At 42.9% G+C, this 24,178-nt stretch overlaps 1 protein-coding gene across 1 annotated transcript in view; it reads left to right on the top strand.

Annotated features, from left to right (window-relative positions):
* The window catches only part of CDV3 (CDV3 homolog), a 42,174-nt gene that overhangs the window by 5,787 nt on the left and 12,209 nt on the right, over nt 1-24,178 (top strand). Inside the window, exons 2-4 of the mRNA XM_082259652.1 lie at nt 12,142-12,218; nt 19,392-19,528; nt 19,642-19,801. Coding sequence (XP_082115778.1) covers nt 12,142-12,218; nt 19,392-19,528; nt 19,642-19,801 — 374 coding nt within the window. The remainder of the gene's footprint in view (nt 1-12,141; nt 12,219-19,391; nt 19,529-19,641; nt 19,802-24,178) is intronic.

The raw sequence follows: 24,178 nt of genomic DNA, 5'->3' as shown, positions 1-24,178 counted from the left end.
TCATTTTTATCACACTGGAACCCTTTCTACGTCGACTGCGTACGCACCCCGACATCAAGGGAGTCACTATTGCCGATAAACAATATAAGGTGGCGGCGTATGCAGACGACATTCTCCTCTTTCTCACCGAACCCCTTACCACAATCCCTAACCTGCTTCACGAACTTACCACTTTTCAATCCATCTCAAATTTAAAAATTAACTATACCAAATCCAACGCATTAAACATTTCCATCCCTAACAAACATCCTTAACCTATGCCAAGCAAACTTTCCTTTCATATGGGACCCCCACTCAATTACCTACCTGGGCATTCAAATCCCCTCTTCCCTCAAGGACCTATACTCTTTAAACCACGCACGACTACTTTGCTCCATCAAGCATGATCTATCAGATTGGAAGAATTGTCCCTTTTCATGGTTTGGAAAAATTGCCCTTATTAAGATGAACATCTTACCAAGACTGCTATACCTTCTACAAACTATACCCATCAAACTCTCTTCCTCTTTTTTTCTAACATACAAACGAATCTGTACAGAATTCATTTGGTCCTCCAAACATCCTAGGTTAAATTGGAGTAGACTCGCATCTCCAAAACTTCAGGGAGGTGTGGGACTTCGAGATCTGCTCAAGTATTACTGGTCCTGCCATCTCACTAGAGTAGTGGATTGGCATGTCCATGCATCTTCTAAAGACTGGGTTACTCTTGAGAGCTCGATGTTAAAAATTCCCACACGACAACTTCCTTGGATCGACCCGCTCCTGACTCACAAACCACATACAAAACACCCATTGATCAATGCCACGCTACTGGTCTTTAGGCTGATGTGTAAAAAAAATGTGATCTGGCATCAGCCCCTGGACCTTTAACCCCTCTCTCAAATAATCCCAACTTTCCCAGGGGTCTTAGACTCCACAACAGCTCTGTCAATGATTCGGAAAACCCTGAAAGAGCTGAACACTTCTTCCACAATGGTACCCTCTGTTCTTTTGAATCCATGACAGCCCGATTTCCCAAACATTTCATACCCTTTTTCAGCTACTTACAAATTAGACAATTCCTACTTTCCCCCAAAAGACTTTCGACCTGGTCCAAACCTCTCTCCCCATTTGAATTACTATGCCTCCAGACGGAACCCCAACGACATCTGATTTCGAGTATACATACTCTTATCCCCACACTTTGACACCATTTCAGATAAAACATGTAAACGATGGGAAGAAGAGCTATCACTACACCTCTCATACTCAGATTGGAAACACATTTTTTCGCACATACATAAAGGCTCCCTTAACGTATCTGTACAGGAAAATGGTATGAAAATTTTTACCAAATGGTATCTGACGCCAGACAAATTACATAAGATTAACGCTACCAACTCACCTCTCTGCTGGAGATGTAAGGAGAAAGGTACACTATTACATATCTGGTGGGATTGCCATCTTATTCAACCTTTTTGGGAAAAAGTACATGACCTAGTTTCTAAAATCACCACCTACACACCTGAATACTCCCCTGCACAGTACCTTCTCCATCACACCTCCCTTCCTCAATCTGCCTACAAGAAATCACTTACACTACATCTTATCAATGCCGCCAAGATGTGCGTCCCTTATCATTGGAGGTCGACAACCCCACCCTCTATAAGAGAATGGCTTTCTCGCATCGCCAAGGTAGCCGGGATGGAAGAATTAATCCACCAAGCTAGAGAATCCCCTGAAAAATATTACAAATTATGGGCACCATGGCTTGATTTCACTAATTCTAATGAATTCCAAAACTATTTAACCCCCTCTGTTGCACCAATAGTTGCAAACTAAATCCACACTCTTCAGATCCGATTTGTAATCGGTTAACCCCTGTCCCAATAAATCATCACAACATAGTAAGTACCAGGTACCTTTGTACTACTTCCCCTCCTCTCCCCCCCCCCCCCCCATTAATACCTGATACACCCAAATATTGATTCATACCAGCTATAACGCTCACTGACCCTCGTCCATTCTGCTCCCCCTACTACCCACTTATCTCTGACAGAGAGGGTCTCTCCCCTTCAGCCACTCACATAACTACAAAGACCTACTCCCACGCGGAGGGGGCCTTCTGTGGTCCGGGCACAGCTTGATCCCCCGGGGGGTGTCCGGAGCATGGCACGGTTCCCCCTAAGCGTGGTAAACTCACTGTAACTTGCCCTATGATCACGCTAGGTCTCTCCCACAAGCACCAACCCCCATATACTATAACTTTTGATTGTACCGTATTCTATATGCTATTTTCTTTTGGCTAGGTTACATGTTTAAAATGTATTCTGCTTTGTATAGCCATTGTTCACCAGTTGTTTGTTACTCACATGTTTGCGTTTATCAAAAACTCAATAAAAAGTTTTGAAAGAAAAAAGAGCCTGCACATGATCAGAAACAATAAACAAAAAAAAGCCTTTGCTGTACGAGAATTTTCGTATGAATTTTTGTTCATTGGTTCCGATTTGCTGTGAAACAACAAAGAATATCGGACAATCTTTTACCCGATTTTTCTTAGTGTGTACACCACTTTGAAACTTTAATATAAATATTGAAACAGAAGAGTAAATACAAGGAGAAAACACAGCTGTAGACATTTGATTGTGAATTTAAATAAATCTCGCAGTGCAGGTGAGACAGCTGGAAAAAATATACAATACTTGTAAGGGTCGAAGTACCTAGTGTCTCACTCTTTTGTGGTAATAGTTACTCTAGATCAAGTCATAATACAAATTGACAGAATGCCTTTATTTTATTTTAAGAATCTTGTTGCTAAAAACCTGGTCAGCTGAGGCTACCTATAAACGACAACTCACTCGTATGCCCTTTGAAGGAGGACATCTGTTTGGTGAAGCACTTGACAGATTTATAAAAGGTGCCAGTAAAGGAAAGACCCTCCTTCCATAATAGGGGGCCTCAAAACCCCCTTCTTTGGTGGGCTTCTACCTCTTCCAAAAGAGTGCCTCATCACCCTCCTCAAACTTAATCTCCGCAGCCAAAACTCAGCTCTTCCTCTGAGCAGAACTAGGAACACAAAATACTCCCAAGTCCACCCCAAAGCCTTCTTCACACATAAGGGACACCCCTCACATCTAAGAGTTGGGGAATATCTGTTATGGGTTGCATTTCTTTAGGCCCAGACCTGTAGGTTCAATGTGGTTTCAAAGGGGTGCAATATAGTTTCAAAAACACCCGAAATCTACTCAGTGACAGTCAAATTTGCAAACTACCCTGGACTATCGCTTGTCCTGGGGAGTGATTTTTGTTCTGGTCTTTGTGGAGAACAGATTCTTAAGATTCTATTTTAACATGTCCCCTTAAGAGAGAAGTATGGGGTTTATAAAGAAAATTTTAAATACACGTTTATACTCTCCTGTATGCTGCAACATCATTGTAATAGTGGAGCTGTCTCGCATCGGCTCTAAAACTGTGAACTGTTAGTGACTGCTCTCCGTTCTGCTCCTCCAGCTTTTACTGTAGTGCCAGGTTGAAGAGGGAGCAGGTGCATCTGGTTTTGGACTTGAGCCAGCTGTTGGGCAGCCGGGTGGATCCCAACAATATTGTTGGGATCCTTCCAGAGCCTGGATCAGGCTTGCCACATCATTTGACAGTGGGCAGTAGTCGGCTGTAAGCTGGTTCTGGGTTGGTAGAGAGCAAAAGTACCTGCATTTCTTTGAACCACAAGACATGGCCAAAAAAGCTTTGGCCATACTTCTTTAAAAATGTTGGGCATTCAGGTAACGGGGTATCAAGACAACCTCCTCCCCCCCCCCCCCCCTTTTTTGAAGGACTCTTCTCCCTGTCAACTGCAAATATCCAAAAAACTATTCGGATATTTAAGGTTGTCGGTTGGGTGATCACCTTTCAAATGTCTGCCCTCCAACCATCCCTTCATCTAGAACACTTGGGCCTCATTCTAGACGCAGCCCAGACAAAGGTCCTCATTCTAGAAAACAAACTCCCTCTAAAATCTCATGCTTGGATCTTATGATCAAAGAAACCTCATGCGATTTTTCTATGAAAGTTCTGGGCTTCATTCAAGAGTTTTCTCTTTTCTCTTCACACAATTTCTTTTAAGGATAAAGTAGTCTTGTGCCCAAATACTACCTTTCTATCTAAGGTGTTATCAACCTTCCACCCCAACAAAGATCTGGTCCTTCCTACTTTCTTGCCTGTCATTGTCAGACCTATCAGAAGCTGTGGCTTTCAGATAAACTGTCAAAGAACAGACTGTCTTACAGATGGGGCATCCTACCTAAACAAAAATGTCTCCAGCACTGTTGTGTTCACTTCACCAGACTGGTGGGTGTTCCTGTGCATTTCAAAATCAATCCTGTTACCCAGTTTTGTAAGGCCACCCACCCACAACTATGTGTCTGGGAACCTTCCTCTTGCCCAATGTGTTTTCTTGCATCCCTCTCTTCACTAGTTTCATCTTCCCCTTTCTCCCTATGTCATTACCTCTTAAGTGTATTATAATGGCAAAGAATGGATTACCAGGTGGCTTTTTTTTTTTTTTTTGTAAAACTGGTCTGTTGTCGCCAGGTCATCCCTCTCTGCCCACCCACCTGGCCCTTGTTCAGTAAACCCCAAATTATCCATATCCTGCTACATGGCTCTGGAATGTGCTATAGATCTAGATAGAGATATAATGAATGAATGTCCAATAATCAAAATGTCCCTTTTAACTCCGAGGGAGTTGAGCTTCTGGGGCTTCTTCAGTATTTGTTGAATCGGGGTCCTGCCTCAGTCCCCCACTAGTGGATGGTAGATTGATCAAAGCAGGCACAGTCCATTTTGTTTTAAGAGGTGATGGAAGAGATTTTAGCAATAGAGGATCTCCGGAATCCTCAAATACAGGCTCTTCAATATTTTGTCCTATCATGGATTGCAGGTGACATTGCTACCAGTGTAGGCATCTCAGGACAGATGGTATCAAATAATGCATCAATGATATCAGGGGATAGCTCAGAAATGGGTGACAGATCAGGCATCTCATTTTCTTCTCTGCTGTTTTTCCATTGCTCCTTCGAAGTGATGTGATAAGCATATCAATTTTTCTTAGATTTAAATGTGTTATTTTTTTTGCAAGCACGTAAGCTTAGTTTATAGCTTAACAGTAAACGTATCACTCCCAACACAATTACTTCTATTTTTTTTTTTTTTTTTTTTTTATTAATCCTATTAGGAATGTCTTAAACTTCACCAATTAGCTGAGTTCAACCAAAAGATGTCCATGACAGTACTCCTCCACACCACTCAGATAAATCTAACTCGTGACTAAGGATGTCATGCACATCACCTTGCAATTCACCTGCTTGCTGATTTTGTTATAGTTCCCTGGGATGCACACAGAATGTCTAAACCCATATGGTTAGAAGTCGCCTATCTTCTATTCTGCTTCATCTTTCAATGCTGCTAGGACATGACCCAACATATTAATTACATTTGCATAACTATTAATCCTATTTACTATCTCATGTCCCCATCCAGAAAAGGATGGAGCAAAAGTCCATGTTTTAAATGCCACCCCAAATACTGATATGTTATATTTCATCTGTAGCAGCCTTTGAGTAGACCTTGCTCTCTGTAGATCTTTTGTCTACCTCCCCTATCTTGTCTTAACAATTCCAACATATTTACAAGCCTGCTTGCATAAATAGGTTCTGCTATTATAAGTACAATTGGCTTTAAGTGGCAAACTTTTTCTTTTTGTCCACACACAAAATAGTATGGATTTGGCAACTCTTGCTGCAACACTTTTTTTGTTGTATATCCACCAACTCCTTCAAGGACCAATTATACTTATATATCAGTGTCTATATATGTCTCATTGCACTCATCTGATATATCCAAAGCCCTTAATGACTGCTTCAAGGTTTCATTAAAACAGTTGGAGCAAACATTTTCACATTGACACATTCATTCATGATATCATAACACCCATTTAGAAAAACCTGGGTCCCACCTGGTTCTTGATGATCTGTGATACCCAATCTGACACATTCAGAATAATACCTATCCCTTTACCTGATATCCCTTGGATCAAGAAGTCCTATTATCTCATTTTCCCCTGCTGCACAATTCGCACACTATTTTAAGACAAATTTACCAATAAGGCATGGTATAGGACTCATTACTGCCATAGTAATTATGGGTTTGTAATGTACACTAGGGGGAATCATAGTACATATTCAAAAATCTGAACGATTGAACTGAGTACTGATAGTCTCATGCATTTGGATCATCCTGTTCAAGAAAGCTTGGCTTTCCACTTATATCGGACCCAGAATTAATACCATCAGGACACCCTGCCATGCCTCCATCTTTCTCCTCCACAGATGCCTTATTCTGGAAACTAAGACACAATGCTTCCTAAGCACCGCCTGCCAAAATTCGGGCCCCTCTGAGACCTCCATCCCTTAGGCTAGCCTAATTGCTCTGGTACCATGGATTTATGCACGTGTTTACAGTGTGATGCATGCACCCAAACGTTTTGCCCTCAAGCCTTACAGCCGTTGGGATCACCATCATTACACGATTAGGTCCTGATCATCAAGGTTCAAGACCTTTCCTTTGGTGCTTCTTAAGCATCACCCAGTTGCCTGGTTGTAACTTGTCACCTTTCAAGACCATCTGGATCTGGGAGTGAAGCATATAGATTCTATTGTGCAACTGATTAAGGTGTCTCTGTAGTCCTATCCCATACTCTGAGCGTGCCATAGGACTTTAAGGCCTGTGGATAGTAATAGTACAAACCTGTCTTTGGCACTGATCCATAAAGTATCTCACAAGGAGATACCTGTTTTTTTTTTTTTTTTTTCCTTTCAGTTTCTGAGTAGTTCTCAGAGAACAATGCAATAGGTAACCCCTGTAGCCAATTCAAACCTACCTCAGCCTTACGTTTCCCCAACTTTGCTTTCAACAGTCCATTATGTTTTTCCACTTTACCACTCGCGACAGGGTTATATGGTGTATGTAGGCATTGTTCAATATTGAAAGCTGTCAGTATCTTTCATTATCTGAAAAAGGCACGCTTCCACCCCCAGAAGGTGAAACTGAAAGGGTTGGCTACTTTACCTGGATTATTACCTGCTCATCTGGTAGGTTGCTATATTCGCCAGAAGTCTCAATTCTCCCCTGCTGCTGCCTCTTGTCCTATGTATTCAGTTACCCCTTCTAGTGTGCTGTGATTATCAGAATAAGAAGGTAGCCCCCTTTACTACTGAGGCACCTACGCTCTAAATTCGTTAACTCGGCACACATTTACACTTATGAGAAATTTTGAGATCACAGATAAACCCTCTGCCTATCCCTCCAAAATGTTAACATCACAATTAAAATATATGAAATGCAATAACCTATAAAAGACCGTGTCAATTACTCCCAATCTATCACATGTATTGTGGGTCATTTGGGTCAGATTGGCTGGATTCATGGATAATGTCCCTCATTGCTACATATTCCCCACAATTTGGCTCAATGACCTTTTGAGGATCAGATACGCAAAACATTCAATTTTTTTAAATAAAACTGTCAACTGAATACAGGCAATAGCCCCCAACAACACCATCAAAATCTCAAAAACAAAGGTGTATGGTGTCTGTATTAAAACTTTTATCTCAGGTTATACCTTTCACTACTTACCTTCCCTATTATTAGAACATATAAATCAAATATCCAACAAATCCTTTTGCATCATATAAATTTTAGCACATTCCAAAGTTGTTGCGCCTTGTTAGTAAATTGCTATACTATTTAGGCAAGCGGCTAGCATTCCTCATATCAGCACTGTACAGATATCTGACCTCCACCTGGCTCTGGGCCAGGTCGGCCCAACAAGGAGATACTTAGCGCTGTTAAGTTTGTCAACATAGAGAAAACAGAATAGGAAATTAAGGTTTACTGTGTATGAGTAAAAGATATATACTAAAGTATATACCCTCGCGCCTCTGGAAAGCCTAATTTAAGAGTGCCTAAATAAATAAAATGTGTATCTAGTGATGTGTAAATAAGTGAATAAATATTGATTAGCAGCTGCTATAGTTTAGAGTATATAGAAGTTTAAATCCCAAAGGGATTAATATAGCGCTTGCTTCGAATTAGTCAGGGGTGAGCAATTCCTTGTTCACACACCTGAATAGTGAACAATCAGGTGAGGAAAAATTATTTCCTAAAGGTGATAGCAAAAAATATACATATTAAAAAGTGCTAAATGAGGTTAAAATACATCAATAAATATAATTAAAATTATCAAAATATTATAACAGTCCCAATGTAAAGTTCCTTCGTGATCTTGTGCAAATAGTGTCCTAGTAAGGTTTCTCCAATATTCCAACTGCTGGTATAATTGGCATAACTTGTAACATAAGGGGTGCACACTCACCTGACTTGGTGGGTCTTGAATACCATATAGTAACAAGACTTTACGAGCTTGTGGCTTCCCAAGCCTGTAGGTAACTGCTGGGCTCTGTGGTTCACTATGGTCCGTGATACTCCTGTGTTTGGAAATCGATCCTCCAGGTCCAAATCAAGAGAGGGACAGCCTGGTGGGACGCAAACCGGCAGTCGCCGCTCTCCATTCCCAGGCATTTACCCATAGCTGGCGTTCACTTGTTTTTACTTGCTTTTACTTGACTTTTTTGTACAATATATATTCTATCGGCAAATTTAATAAAACACCACTTTTAATGGTACTGCACTATCGGAGCACTTTTTTGTCCCTCTCTTGATTTGGACCTGGAGGATCGGTTTCCAAACACGGGAGTATCACGGACCATAGTGAACCACAGAGCCCAGCAGTTACCTACAGGCTTGGGAAGCCACAAGCTCGTAAGGTCTTGTTACTATATGGTATTCAAGACCCACCAAGTCCGGTGAGTGTGCACCCCTTATGTTACAAGTTATGCCAATTATACCAGCAGTTGGAATATTGGAGAAACCTTACTAGGACACTATTTGCACAAGATCACGAAGGAACTTCACATTGGGACTGTTATATTTTGATAATTTTATTTTAATTATATTTATTTATTGATGTATTTTAACCTCATTTAGCACTTTGCACTTTTTTATATGTATATTTTTTGCTATCGCCTTTAGGAAATAATTTTTCCTCACCTGATTGTTCACTATTCAGGTGTGTGAACAAGGAATTGCTCACCCCTGACTAAATTAGAAGCAAGTGCTATATTAATCCCTTTGGGATTACTGTGTGAGTTTGTTTTGTTTGTTTGATAGAAACAGACCAGTTCGGGCTTATGATAGTATCCCGGCTGACATTGATCAGTATCACAGCGTACCGTATCATTCCAGATGTTTCCGAGAGGACGTATCCACTTTATCTTAGAGTAGCTTCAAAGATAAATGAATTGATGGTCAACAGTCCTTCCCTGGTAAGCCTCCTAAAGCTGAAACCGTCCCATGCACACACTCTCCTTTTGAGGATTTTATCCCGAGACCTTTCAGGGTGTGCTGTCACACGAACACTGGATTCCCTAAGACCCAGCAGAGACTAAAGGATCAATGCGAAAAAAGGAAAGTGAAACAGTAGGGGAGAGATCAAGGGAGAAAGATTTTTGGTTAGTACTCTGCTTTTAACTTGACTAACTTTACTTTTAACTACATGCGCGTACAATTTCACACGCTCAGCAAGGTGTTTCCCTTACTAGAAAATCATACCTGCCTCCACTCTCTCGCTCATCACCCCTCAGTTGGACTGGTCATGCGTTAAGCCAGCACAGCCTTAAAGCGGAGTTCCACCCGAAATTTATACTTCCATCTTCTCGCTCCCGGTCACCTGAAAAACAAATGGATAATCGCAATTTTTTTTTTTTTTCACTTACCTTTTAGAGAAAATATACTCACCTTACTTCCTTCTTCCTCCCCTCGGCGGCCACGGCGATTCGTCACTTCCTGGCTTTTGCAATGATTCCTGGGAGCTGAACGTCATAGCTCCCAGGAATCATTGCGCCTGCACCGGCCCCGACGTCAGTTCCGGGGCGCGCGCGTCATCCCCTTCTAAACAGCTTCTGGGCATGCCCAGAAGCTGTGGAGGGATGACGCGCGCGACCCGGAAGTGACGTCGGGGCCGGTGCAGTGCATCGTGGGACCGAAGAAGGAGGAAGAGGACCGAAGAGGACGCGGAAGAGGATCGTGCTGGCTTCAAGCTGCCCACACCTGAGATGGCAGCGCTGGAGAAGACAATTTCAAGGTAAGTATATCTCCTGAAAGGTAAGTGCAACCCGGGACAGATCAGAGGCTAGCCATTGTGGAATGTGCTAGCCCTGACTGTCCCGGGGGTATTTTTGTAAAAAAATGTATAACCAGGGTGGAACTCCGCTTTAATTCTTCTTGAGCCCGAAGGACTTATAGCCAGCAACCCTCGTGGCTATGGCTCAGGAACCCATGCATACAGCAAAAGTTAGTATGAGCTAGAAGAGTGGCAGCAGCATGGGACATAGACAATTACAAAACCTATAAACACACACTCATCTGGGTTCTTTATAATGTGCGTTTTAGGCAAGTACCATATCACTATATCCTCCTCAACCCCCAAGCAAAGGCAAACTTATTTTGTGAGCTAAAATCCACTCCCCTGAGGCCCCGTTTGTTATGAATTGCAGAGGGTATAGTGACAGGCAGCAGCCAGTTGCACATCAGTCACAGCACCAAAATAGAGAATTTTTAACCTTTGGATACCTGAAAAGAAATCAACCTTCAGACTGAGGAAGTTCCAAATTTAAAAGCACGCCCATATAAAGCAGCCTGATATGCTCTGATCTGATGGATCTCAGATCCCCCTTTTTATAGGGTGCCTTATCACATATTACACTTAAGAAATGACAAATTAGTACATGGCAACTTGCCATGGCGTTCTCCTGGTGAACATATTAGCCAAAGATAAGCAGATTGATAAAGGGAAGCATTTTAGCAAAAACCTGTTTCTCTCAACTAACTCACAAGCACCATCTTATTACAAAACGCAGTATACACATAGAGTACAGGTCCGTGTATATATATATGTTCTAACTTCAACACTGTTAATTAGCAGGTAATGTATTTTCATTTGCTATGATGTAGGAGTCAGTAAGGATGACATCCCTATACAGTACAGACAAAGGTCACCCCTCTGTTCCTGTTACTCTGCATTGCTTGCTTAATAAAAAGGACTAAGTCCTGAGGGAGCATGAGGCTGAGGCCCGTTTTTACTGGTATGACATCAGACTGATAACAGTGAGGCCTTCTTAGACTTCTATGTACAGTTGCTATCTTGACTTTATACCTGGATGCCGACACCCGACAGCATTATGAATCGCCGAGGCAGTTTGCGGGCACTTAGAGCCGGGCTCTAAGTTTGTTTACAAAAGGTCACTTTGTGGGAGAATGTCTGACTCCCACACTCTCCATAGGACAAAAGGAAAGGCTACACTGGTTACATAGTTGGTAAGGCTGAATAAAGACCCTTGTTCATTGTGGTGTTAAGTGTGGATCCCTTTTTAGAGACTGCTCCTGTGTAAACCTAGCCTTTCTAGCTAGGTCAACAGGATGCATGGTTTTTGATCTACTGTGGTGTCAGGCAGTTCATTGAGATGTTTTGCCGTAACACAATGCATGTTAACACGGAACTTTGCTGGTGTAAATAGGCCCTTGGGCATGGGGAGATGTAACATTCTGGCAACTGCCTATGGGCTCTTTCACACGGGCAATCCGATCAGATCCGCCTGTCAGTTTTTTAGGCGGATCTGATCGGATCCTCCATGCAGCTCTATGGGGCAGCGGATACGTTGCCATCCGTATCTGATTCTGTCCGTGAAATCTGGACAGATGGAAATCCTATTTTTCCATCCGTTCAGGGATCGGTCCGCTCTCATCCGATTCCCCACAGAGAGCAGCGGGAGCTGTGACACCTCCCTCTCTGCACTGCAAGCGGAGACAGAGCTGTCATCCACCGGCTCAGCGGGGATCGGCGGATCGATCCCTGCTGAGCAGCACGGATCCGCCAACTGAGGCGGACCGTGTGAAAGAGCCCTATGACTCATATTGGTAGTTTGTATTCTCTAAATTTTGATACATTGCCAAGCTTGCTGTTGCCCTAATTTTTTTATTTATTTTATTTAGGATGACGATGAGTGGAAAGAATTTGAGCAAAAAGAAGTTGATTACAGTGGACTTAGAATTCATTCGCTACAGATAAGGTATTGTGTGGAATAACTACATATTCATATTGAATTTGTTGGGAACTTCTTGTCCCTTCTATTCTTGTGCACATACATACATACATACATACATACATACATACATACATACATACATACATACATACATACATACATACATATATAGAGTTTGAAGTTAAGTCTCGTTTACTTACACCTTTCTTTGTCCTTAACATTATCCGTATATTGCACAGAAATGTGTGGAATGACCAAACGGGGGAAGAGGAGACCAGTTGAAATACCCGTGGACCGTTTCAACTGTCAACAATTTCCTCCAGACCAATTGATTGGTCTGAGCATCCGAGGACATCTGTCTGGAAACTCACGCAGTGACCGTGGTTTTTGAGATTTCGAATGAGTGCTTATATATATATATATATATATATATATATTTCTCTGTCGCTCATTGACAGACGCAGTCCTCTTGATTAATATCAAATTGGGTTATACTGCCCTCTACAGGAGTAGGACACTAGGCAGAAGGAAAACGTTCTGGCCACACCTTAGGGGCAGTCCTAGAGGGTATATCCTCTCTGTCTCGCGCTCTCTGTCTCGCTCTCTCTGTCTCGCTCTCTGTCTCGCTCTCTCTGTCAGGAGTTGGCGCCCGCCTGTTCCGGTATGGTGAGTAAAATGTTCCCCCTCTCCCCCTGACGGGTTTGTAGGTGGACGCGGGCCCCTCCCTGGGATGATCGGACCCTCATGATCCTGGGTCCCCCCTCTATCCTAGAACAGGTGTCACAGATCCCCCTCTTGAGGGTGATTTGGTACCAGGAGGCTTGGTTTGGGAGCTGACTATCGGAAGTCACTGTATGAGTGGGCACTGTAAAGGAACCATGACTGAAGTCAGTGGCTGGCATTACTGTTAGTATGGCCATGTAAGAGGGTGATATGATCCTACCTTATACATAAGGTTGCAATTGCCTGGACTACCGCCATCTGCCGCTGCCATCCTCCCGCAGGCCGCACGATGTAGCGGGCGCTGCCATCTTTCCACAAGGGCCGCCATCCTCCCGCAGGTCGCGCGGGGCCGCCATCTTGGCGTAGCATCGTGTCTCCGGCATGGGGGCGGCCATTTTGGAGATGACCAGCTACCTCGAGGAGTAGCATGGGAAGCGCCGGAAGGCGTGTAAAGGGGCGGAGCTGCCTCCTTTACCCGGGAAAACGATCCAAAAGACTTCCTGTCTGTAAGAGACAGCGCTGAGAGCAGGTTGGTAGAAACTTCTGTGCATCAGGTGGTGAGCCCTTGGGGTCTCTCTCTCTCTCTCTCTCTCTGTGGGGTTCAAAGCAGGTAACACTGAGGGGCACTGTTGGCTGGGGGATTACAAAAAAAAAAAAAACGTTTTTTTCTTTGCAATTATTTTTTTGTTTGCTGGCAAGTGTCTTGGATTAATCATGGACCCTGCCACACATGTATCCCCACCTGGTCCCCTCGAGGTGGCCGCAGGACCCTCCAGTGCACCACTTATGATTGATTATGTTTTGGAGTCTTTGGTATCCCGGGTGGAGGTGGCCTGTCAGGGACGGGGGGCAAGAAAGCGACCCCCACCTACCCCTATTTCATCTGACACTTCAGATACGGATTCTGAGCTTGTCACTGCAGCTGCAGGTCCCTCTTCTGGGGCTGCTGTCTCGGGTACGATCTCCTCAGACAGTGAGGAGGATGTTTCTGTCTCCGCCATAGCGCAAGAAGAAGCGTTGGTGGACGCACTAGTCATGTCTGTCCGGGAAACCTTAAGTCTTGAGGTTACACCGGCAGAGGTAGCTGACACTGAAATTCCCTTTGGTACCAGCAAGCCTACCAAAATGGCGAAGGTTTTTCCCTTGCCCAAATGTTTTGGTAATCTAATTAAAGAAGAATGGGATCGGCCGAAACGAACCCCTGCTATTTCCAAACGCATTGCTAGGCGCTATCCGTTTGAGGAATCCCTCCTTAAAAAATGGACGGTACCACCAGTGGTGGACTCACCGATTTCCAGACTAAATAAAGCTACTGTTATCCCGTTTGGAGGACGCTCCGTCCTTTAGGGGATCCGGTGGATCGAAAAGTGGAAGCGGAATCCCGCTCCATTTTTTCCCTGATATGGTCAACATTTAGGCCAGTGGTTGCCATTGGTTTAGTTTCACAAACATTGACAGAATGGACCAAATTGTTACGCCGTGACAGATGGATCAGACAGACGGTGGTACAGGCTTATTCTATTAAGGGTCGGAATCCTCCGTTCCCTGTTAAGGCGCACTCCACTCGGGCACTTAGTGCTTCCTGGGCCTTCCGCCATCAGGCGTCAGTGGTCCAGGTTTGCAAGGCGGTTACCTGGTCGTGGGTTCATACCTTTACAAAATTTTATAAAGTTGATGTGTTGGCATCGGCGGATGCCTCTTTTGGCCGCAAGGTTTTGCAGGCCGCAATTTGAGGAGACCGTTGGTCTACCTCGAGGGTTTTTTTCTGTTGGGTTTTCAGTTGTCTCATCCTTTTGTCTGAGCCTTTAAAACTTCTAGTTGGCACCGGTTGGGCCTTCTAGATTGGATTTTGATTTCTGTTATCCCACCCCTCATTTGTGGCACTGCTTTGGGACGTCCCAATTTGATATTAATCAAGAGGACTGCGTCTGTCAATGAGCGACAGAGAAAAATGGATTTTTGTAAAATCTTACCGTAAAATCCTTTTCTCTTAAGCTCATTGACAGACGCAATACCCTCCCCTCTACTTTTGAGTTGGGTTGGGTTAAATTCTCTGACACTGCTTTTGTGACATAACTAACATCCTGTAGCAGAGAGAGAGAGGATATACCCTCTGGGACTGCCCCTAAGGTGTGGCCAGAACGTTTTCCTTCTGCCTAGTGTCCTACTCCTGTAGAGGGCAGTATAACCCAATTTGATATTAATCAAGAGGACTGCGTCTGTCAATGAGCTTAAGAGAAAAGGATTTTACGGTAAGATTTTACAAATATCCATATATTATATATATTATATATACATGGTAACATTTTTTTTTTTTTTTTTTTTAACTCTGATCTCATGCTTGTCCTTTTTTTCATAAATTATGAAAGCTCTGTCTTCCTTACTCCCCCACCTACATTTAGAAAGAGCCTTCTGAGTGGGGGAGAGTCAGCAGAAGCCCCTCAGGCTCATTGTTAAAGCATGTTTAAATGTACTGCACTGAGGCTTCTCTGTGCTTCATATATGCAATTGTGGTGAGCTGCATCTAATATCAAAGCTGATACTCAGTTTGTCAACACACTCCATCGATGAGGTAGTTTTAACCATCTGACGGTCTGACACGAGTGCCAACCTTGGGTGTAGAAATGAAATACTTTTAATCTCTAATTCAAGATCACTTCTATTTGGTGAGAGGCCCCCCCTTTTCCTTTAAGGAGCACTTTGTGTGAAAATGTACAAGCATGGAGAACTTTGTCACATTTGATTTAATATGGTCTGTTGGCTTATTTGAACTTTTTTGATTTGAATTTTCTTGTTTTTTAACCACTTGCCGACCGCCGCACGACTATCTACGGCGGCGGTCAGCCCCTCACAGGCAAAGTGACGTAGGTCTACGTCGCTCGCCTGTGAGGGTTTAGGGAGCGAGCGCGCGCCGCCGGAGGCGCGCTCCCGCTCCCGCGTGGTCACGGACCCCCCCGCGCGCGTGACCGGCGGACCCGATCGCCGCCGGCCACTCTGCGATCGGCGGGGGAGAGGGAGAAAGTCAGGCAGCTTGTGTAAACAAGCTGCCTGTCATTCTCCTCTGTATGAGAGCTGATCACATGGATCTACTATGTAGATCCATTGATCACTCTGCATACAGTTGAAGCCACAGCCAATCACAGTTAGAATCACGCCCCTAGGGACACACACAGCCCCTCCCTCTCAAATAAAGTTAACCCCTTCACTACCAGTGCATTTTTACAGTAACAGTGCATATGTATAGCACTGATTACTGTAGAAATGTCACTGGTAACCCCAAAAGTGTCAAAAATGTCAGTCAAGGGTCCGATCTGTCCGCCGCAATGTCGCAGTCCCGCAAAAAAAATCGCAGATCGCTGCCATTACGCGTTAAAAAAAAAAAACAACAAAAATGACAAAAATCTTTCCCTTTGTTAGTAAACGCAATAACTTTTGCGCAAACCAATCAAAATACGCTTTTTGCGATTTTTTTTTTTTACCAAACATAGGTAGCATAAAACAAATTGGCCGAAAATATTAAAAAATTTTGATTTTTACATTTTTTTTTTGGGGGAATTTCATATAAAAAAAAGGGAAAAATATTGCTATTTTTGCAAAATTTACGCTCTTTTTTTGTTTATAGCGCGTGATCAAAAAATCGCACAGGTGATCAAATACCACCAAAAGAAAGCTCTGTTTGTGGGGAAAAAAAGGACGCCAAATTCGTTTCGGTACAGCGTCGCACGACCGCGCAATTGTCCGTTAAAGTCACGCAGTGCCGAATCGCAAAATGCCCTCTGGTCGTTTAGCAGCCAAATCCTCCGGGGCTTAAGTGGTTAACTTGTTCATCAGTGTGTTTTAATGCACATATTGTGTTGGATCATTTCACATTTGCTTATTTGCATTAATTCATGAATTTGTTAATTTATATATTCATGATTTAAAGGGAAAGCACACTTTTTTTGTTTTAAATATTTTGTTTAGTTCCAGTGTTTAGGATATTCATTCAAGTTTATTTTATTTGGCTATTTTTGTTTACCGCTAGTATTACTGCTTGGGAGCATCAAAAGAATCAAACTGTTTTGTACTGTAAGATAAAGTGCTATAAAACCCATAAACAAAAATATATTAATTTGCAGCTTACCAATTGGATACGGTGGCTGCATTAGCTTTTTGTTAGGCTTGTTTTATTTTTTTCCCTTTCGCGTGGTGATCCTGCCAGTAAGTCTTATTTTTCAACTTTAACAGACCAAGCTGTCCAGTTTAAAGTGTTGAAACCGTTTTATCACTGACGGGTGTACTTATAATGGTCAGCTTTTATTCATTTACGTGGAACCTTTTATCCCTAAAGAAAAAAACTAAAAACTGCTTTATCTGCCTTTAAAGTGTTGGCTGGTGGTCCGCTTCAATTTGTTAGTCAGGTTCATGTAAATCTGCTACACTAACACTAGTCTCTCTTTAGTCTGACAATGCTTCTGTCCAAAGGAGTCTGCTTTATTATTAATCCAGAATGTAGACCCCCCCCCCCTTTGCTATTTTTGGCCCTAAAACTCACTCTCAAATGTACGTCCCCACACCCTCCCACCCTGGAGGAATGACGTCCATTGAATTCTATACTTTCTAGAGAAAAGGTGATGTGTCAACATAAAGGGTGCCTTCAGATGTTTTTGACCTATAGTTGTCTAGCCCCTTTGTCCATGGCGCTACGCCAAATGTCTTCGATAAAAGGGTCATAGGCTTCAGCAGTTTTGCAAATTTATGTACCCAAGGTGATTATACAAGCTTCCCTGGTGTCGGGTAGTGGAAGAGTAGTATTTTGGGCAAAAGCACATACCCTGTGAGTGTTGAATATGTAGACACACTTAGGCCCATTTTACAATGGCACTCTCCATGAGCAGATCTGCCTGCTCAGCGGAGAGATGACAGGTCGTGTCTGCTTATGCAGGGCAGAAACAGCCTGCTTTCTTCCATGTGTGGTCAGATGTACATAGACTGCCTGTCCGTTTTTTAATCCAACTATAATCCGATCCGCCCAATGGTTTGAAAACAAATCCCCCATCGGTTTTTAGTGAACAAGATCAGATGTCGGTGGGTGTGCTCCATAGAGGACGATGGATGGGTCTGATTGGAACCTCCTATAATTCTGACTGGCACACGGTGTGTGTGTGGGGGGTTAAAGGGTGTCTCGGAATAGATCTGTCCTAATCTGTACTCCAAGAAATGGATGTTATGCTTTTTTTTTTCTCTTACCATAGAATCTTTTTCTTGCAGTCTACTGTGTGACACTGGACCCATTGGTTCTTGTTATTGGTTCTTGTACTGCTTATTTGCAAAATTGAAGCATGGCGATTGAATGTGAGGTATATGGGGGGGCTTTTTTTAATGTTTGCTAGCATCCCAACCTTGTGGGTGACGGTATATTGCAAACAGGGCTGTGGAGTCAGTAGATAAATGTTCCGACGACTCAGTTTTTTTGTACTTCTCTGAATCCGACTCCTCTGTATTAATATGCAAATGTATTTTATACATTCCTTGAAGGAAAGAAAGGAGCCAAAATGGCTCCTTTTCCTGCACGTCTTTTCAAAATTGCATCTGTTTTCGGGGCCCTGGCTGCAACAGGTACTTGCCGTAATTTGCCAATTAGTGTAGCTGCATGGCGATCTTTTAATCCATCTCTTATGGCAAGTTGCAGTGTATGAACAGCACATCGCATATGATGAATAGTAGCAAGCTTCAATGCTTCAACAAAGTTGTCTAAAAAAATGTCAGCATTCTCTTCAGTTTCTAAACTTTCTCCAATACTTGCAGAGCTGTCTTCCTCTAACTCTAATATCGGTTTGTTAACTTCTTCATCTGCGTTCATCTTCTCAATTGTGCTCAACATGTTAGAAGCGTTATCTGTCACAACACATAAAATCTGTTCCTTTGTAATTTCAAAATCTTCTAGAACACCCTCCACTAACTTCTGAAGGTAATCACTGGTGTGATGTGCCTGAGTGCCTGTCTGAGGGTCTGTGTTGTTTTGTTGTTTTCTTTCACAAATCTAACATTAATGGCAAAATGACTCTGTGACAAAATGTCCTTTCAGAACTTTCTGTAGTTCTTTCTTTTTACATTTGGCCTCCTCAATTATAAGTTTCCTTATACTAAGTCTACTAAGTCATTATAACTTTTTGTGAATTGGGACATTTAAACTTGCTTTTTTTTTTTTAATCCCAATCTAAATTTAGTAGGAGTCTGAGTCGGTGCATTGTTTGCCGACTCCAGGTACCCAAAATTTCCTCCTACTCCTCGACTCCGACTCCACAGCCCTGATTGCAATTGTCCAAGCTTTCCTAACATTCCTGTGTCCCTCAGTGGACTTCAAGAAACCTTTTTATGTAACTACAAAAATCTTAAAACATGCTGCCTGAAACTTAACATGAGATGAGCTGGAAGTATGTGAGTTTCTCCAAATCAGAAAAATGTAAATCTGTGTGCCTACTCTTTCCGCAGCAATGAAAAAGATGATGATGAAAGTGAAAAAAAGGAAGAACAAGGGATAGATTGGGAAGAGACAGGTGGCTGTGGTACAGATAAGTCCCAGGGGCCTTGGAATAAGACTGCTCCTGCTCAGCCTACTGTAAATTTTGGTGAGACCATGTTTTACGTTTTTTAGTTCACCACTTAAGCGTCAATTTTTAGGTTATTTAAGAAAATATTATTGCATAAAACTAAATGTTTTTTTATTTCACAACTTTTCTAGTAACTGAAGTTGAAGAACCTGCACAGCCCAGTGGCGTATACAGACCCCCTGCAGCCAGATTGTCAACTACAGCACGGAAACCCCAAGGCCCCCCAGAAATTTTTAGTGATTCCCAGTTCCCATCACTGCAAGCCACTGCCAAGCATATAGAGTCCCGCAGGCAAGTACTTTGAAATGGTTTAACCTGTTCTGCATTTTTGGTGGCTCAATTACTTTAAATAGCCTTTCTTGCATTATTAAATATGTATCAAAGTATAAAGTTCCTGTTGCACATTGTTGATGTTCATGTGATGCAACCTTCCAGTTTTTTTTTTTTTTTACACATTTATTCCTTCTGGTGAAATTTTTGGATTAATTAGACCACTGATTACTCCTTTTTGTAAAATTATTTATTTCACGTACTGTATAGTGCCATCAGTTTATGCAAAGCTTTAGACCTATATATTTTACATTCACGTTAGTAAATAGATAGGATCGCTTATTACTCCAGTTGTTCTGATGAAGGAAATTCTCCTAATACTAAGGCCTCATTCACATGGGGCATATCAGTGTGTACGCCATGTGAAGGCTGTGTTTACTCCACATGGGGATTAGACATATGCCGGTTTTCGGTAATTCGATATATCGCGGTATTGCATAGCCACGGTATTGTTATTGTGGCATTTTTAAAATACCGAGTTTCTCTGTCAAGTCTGCCTGACTTGTGAATTGATACATTTCAGTGAGCTGGATGACTCATTCACTCACACAGCTAACCCCTTTCAGCATTAAGTCTCCTAACTATAAACAAAAATGATTACATTTGTATCTTTTCCTTCCCTCTGCCAGGGAGAAAGGAAGTTTAACCTCTTAAAGACTGGATCTTTTTCTGACACTTGTTGCTTGCAAGTTAAAATCAGTTTTTTTTTTTGCTAGAAAAGTACTTAGAACCCCCAAACATTTTATATATTTTTTTAGCAGAGACCCTACAGAATAAAATGGCAATTGTTGTAATATTTTATGTCACACTGTATTTGCGCAGCAGTCTTTCAAACGCAATGATTAGACTTTAATGAATAAAAAAAAAAAAAAAAAACGTAACAGTAAAGTTATCCCAATTTTTTTTTTTTGTTACACAGAGAATCGTGATCTTTATTCCAAGCTAAAAAATCGTGATTCTCATTTTGGCCAGAATCGTGCAGGTCTAATATACACACACACACGCATAGCAGCCCACATTACATTATTATATAGCCATCAAGCAGTGTCTGGCCTACCTGGTGATGACTGGTCCTGGCGCTCTGATCCGATGGCCTGGTCTTTAAAGGGGCAAATCCTTGCGATCCAGAAGTGGCTAAACCTGCAGGAGGATCGGTGTTTTTATCTATTAATGACTTTACTATTGCTTTAGGCCTGGTTCACATGTATGCGGGTTGGTGGTTCACATGTATGCGGGTTGGCGGTTCACATGTATGCGGGTTGGCGGCCCACATTTGCACAGGCATAGCAGCCCATTGATTTGAACGGGCTGCTATGCCCTCATTTTCCGCAGAAAAAAGGTGCATGCAGCATTTTTTTAAAATTCAGTGGCCTTGAAATCCATCCTGCTTTTGCACCATGCGACTAACCTGCAGTTCCTGCTCTGGCAAGTTTTCTGCATTTTTTGTATACGCGGGCACGGCATTTAAAAATAAACAGTTTGAGTGTGCAGCAACGGCAGGTAAGTCGCATGGTGCAAAAGAATGGATTTCATGGCCACTGCATTTTTTTAAATTCTGCATGCCCCTTTTTTCAGCTGAAAACGCAGGCATAGCAGCTCAAGCCCATTCACATCAATGGGCTGCTATGCCTGTGCAAATGTGGGCCCCCAACCCGCATACATGTGAACCAGGCCTAAAGCAATAGTAAAGTCATTAATAGATAAAAACACCGGTCCTCCTGCAGGTTTAACCAATTAATGACTTTACTATTGCTTTAGGCCTGGTTCACATGTATGCGGGTTGGGGGCCCACATTTTCACAGGCATAGCAGCCCATTGATGTGAATGGGCTTGAGCTGCTATGCCTGCGTTTTCAGCTGAAAAAAGGTGCATGCAGAATTTAAAAAAATGCAGTGGCCATGAAATCCATCCTTCTTTTGCACCATGCGACTTACCTGCCGTTGCTGCACACGCAAACTGTTTTTAAATGCCGTGCCCACGTATACAAAAAATGCAGAAAGCTTGCCAGAGCAGGAACTGCAGGTTAGTCGCATGGTGCAAAAGCAGGATGGATTTCAAGGCCACTGAATTTTAAAAAAATGCTGCATGCACCTTTTTTCTGCGGAAAATGAGGGCATAGCAGCCCGTTCAAATCAATGGGCTGCTATGCCTGTGCAAATGTGGGCCGCCAACCCGCATACATGTGAACCACCAACCCGCATACATGTGAACCAGGCCTAAAGCAATAGTAAAGTCATTTATAAACAACACCTCCTTCAGGTTTAACCACTTCTTGACCACAAGGATTTGCCCTCTTAATGACCAGGCCATCGGATCGGAGCCGAGCGCCAGGACCAGTTATCACCAGTTAGGCCAGACACTGCTTGATGACCTATTTTAGGATTTTAGGCCTGGTTCACAGAGTCTGTACTGACTGACTATATAATAATGTGCATAAGTGAACCAAAGCCCCTAAATTCAGCAATGAAATTGAAGTGAGGTGGAAATTTAATAATTTAAATTTAATAATAGAATACCGTGATACCGTATACCGTGGCAAAACCTTAATCAATTAATCGCAGCATGAAAATCTGATACCGTCACAAGCCTACATGGATGTTTATACATTCCAATGCAGGCAGTCCTATTGATGTCATTTTTAAGATACAGCTGCAGGGACACGGACGCTGCTCCCAATAGGAATAAGCTGCAATCAATGCCATGCCCCCACATGAAAGGCATATTGGGAACAGCAACTGAGTCTATGCAGCCGCTGCGTCCCAATTGAAGTCAATAGGGCTGTTTGCATGGGGATACACGTAGCACATGTGCATCCCCGTTGGGTTGAACGCATGCGAATGAGGCCTAATTAATGCTGGGGTTTTCTGTTGCGGTTCCTGTATTCAGTGAGGGTTTGAAAACACAGGGTTCTTGCATCTGTGATTGACCTGTGGCTTGCCTTGGGAGTGGAGGTTGGTTGCTAATGTGAATGGGAATCCAGTGAACCGAACTGTATGACAAATTGGGTTCAACAGCTTGTTTCTACTTTTAACTGAAGTGTTGGCATTAATGAAAACTTGGCCCCTTCCATTGGTGGTCCCGCCTTCTAAAAAGGCTAGTAATAGTGACCACCTTGCTTCAATACGTCAGTCGGAGAGCTAGAAGAAGCTTGTACTTCTGTCATGTGACAGGTTTGTTTTAAAATTGATGCGTGTAAACTAATTAAGGTGTGCTGATAAAGTGGGCATGCAAGCTTGTATTTTGTCTTCTAGATCCTACACTGGCAAATTGCTTATCTTAAAACTTTACAATATAGTTTTATTGCAGAACTTAAAACACTGTCCTTTTACAAAGAATTCCTTAAAGCAGCTCCCTGTAATAGAAGTAGTATTATGCTTCTCCTTTCAGTGGTCAGTGTCTCCCATCTTCTTCCCCACAAGCCCTCCAGAGTGGCAAGGGTGTTCCCCTTTCCTGCTTACTTTGACAAAATTTCGCTAAATTTTGGGATTGTTTAAAACGCCCCCTTGTGGTCCCTAATTTTGCTATGCGGTACCATTTGAGGACTCCCTGTTTTCTAGGTTAAACAAAGCAACCATGATACCGGTTGAGGAGTCCCTGGCTTTTAAGGACCCGGCTGACAGAAAAGAGGAGGCTGTGGCCTGCTATATGTACACTGTTGCTGGTTCGGTACTCAGGCTGTTTTTTTTTACTATTGCCCTGATGTCGCAAACTGACCAAGTGGGCCAAGCTTTTACGTCGGGACCTGGAGGGGGAGCAGCTTTCCCCTGCCTTTGCTGAGCCGGCGGACCAGTTGATCCAGGGGCTGCCGTTTGTCTGTGATCCCTCTTTGGAAGTGGCTCCTCCTGATTGCGAGGCTGTCTCTCAGCAGTGGTCCTTAGGTGTGTTATTTGGATTAAATTCTGGGTTAAAGAAGGCCTTATCTGATCTCCCCTTTCTAGGGGATCGCCTGTTTGGAGCTTCCCTGGATGACATCATTTAGGGTCTCACAGGAGGCAGAGTACCTATTTTTTTTTTTTTTCTGCAGGCTAGTAAGGGCAAGAATCCCCATCGTAGATGTGCTCCATCCTTCTCGACTCCTAAGTTTTTTCGTCCTGCAGGGTCTCAAGGCAAGGGATCAAAAACTTTCAGGGCCTCCTCTGGAGGATCCAAACGAACCTGGTCTGGCAAGCCGAGAGCAGGCTTCTCCAAACCTGTGGACAAGGCTCCCTCAGCATGAAGGGGCGCCCTCACCCGTATGTGGGGTGGGGGATGTCTTTGCTGGTTAGTGGACCTCCCTGGTACAGGACAACTGGGTCCACAGTCATATGGTCTGGCTAAAAGATCGAGTTTCATTCTTGC

Source organism: Pelophylax lessonae (genome assembly GCF_965119305.1).
Source record: "Pelophylax lessonae genome assembly, chromosome: 5".
In the NCBI taxonomy this organism is placed as follows: domain Eukaryota; kingdom Metazoa; phylum Chordata; class Amphibia; order Anura; family Ranidae; genus Pelophylax; species Pelophylax lessonae.
The sequence above is the reverse complement of the archived record's forward strand: the minus strand, read 5'-3'. Positions and strand labels throughout refer to the sequence as shown.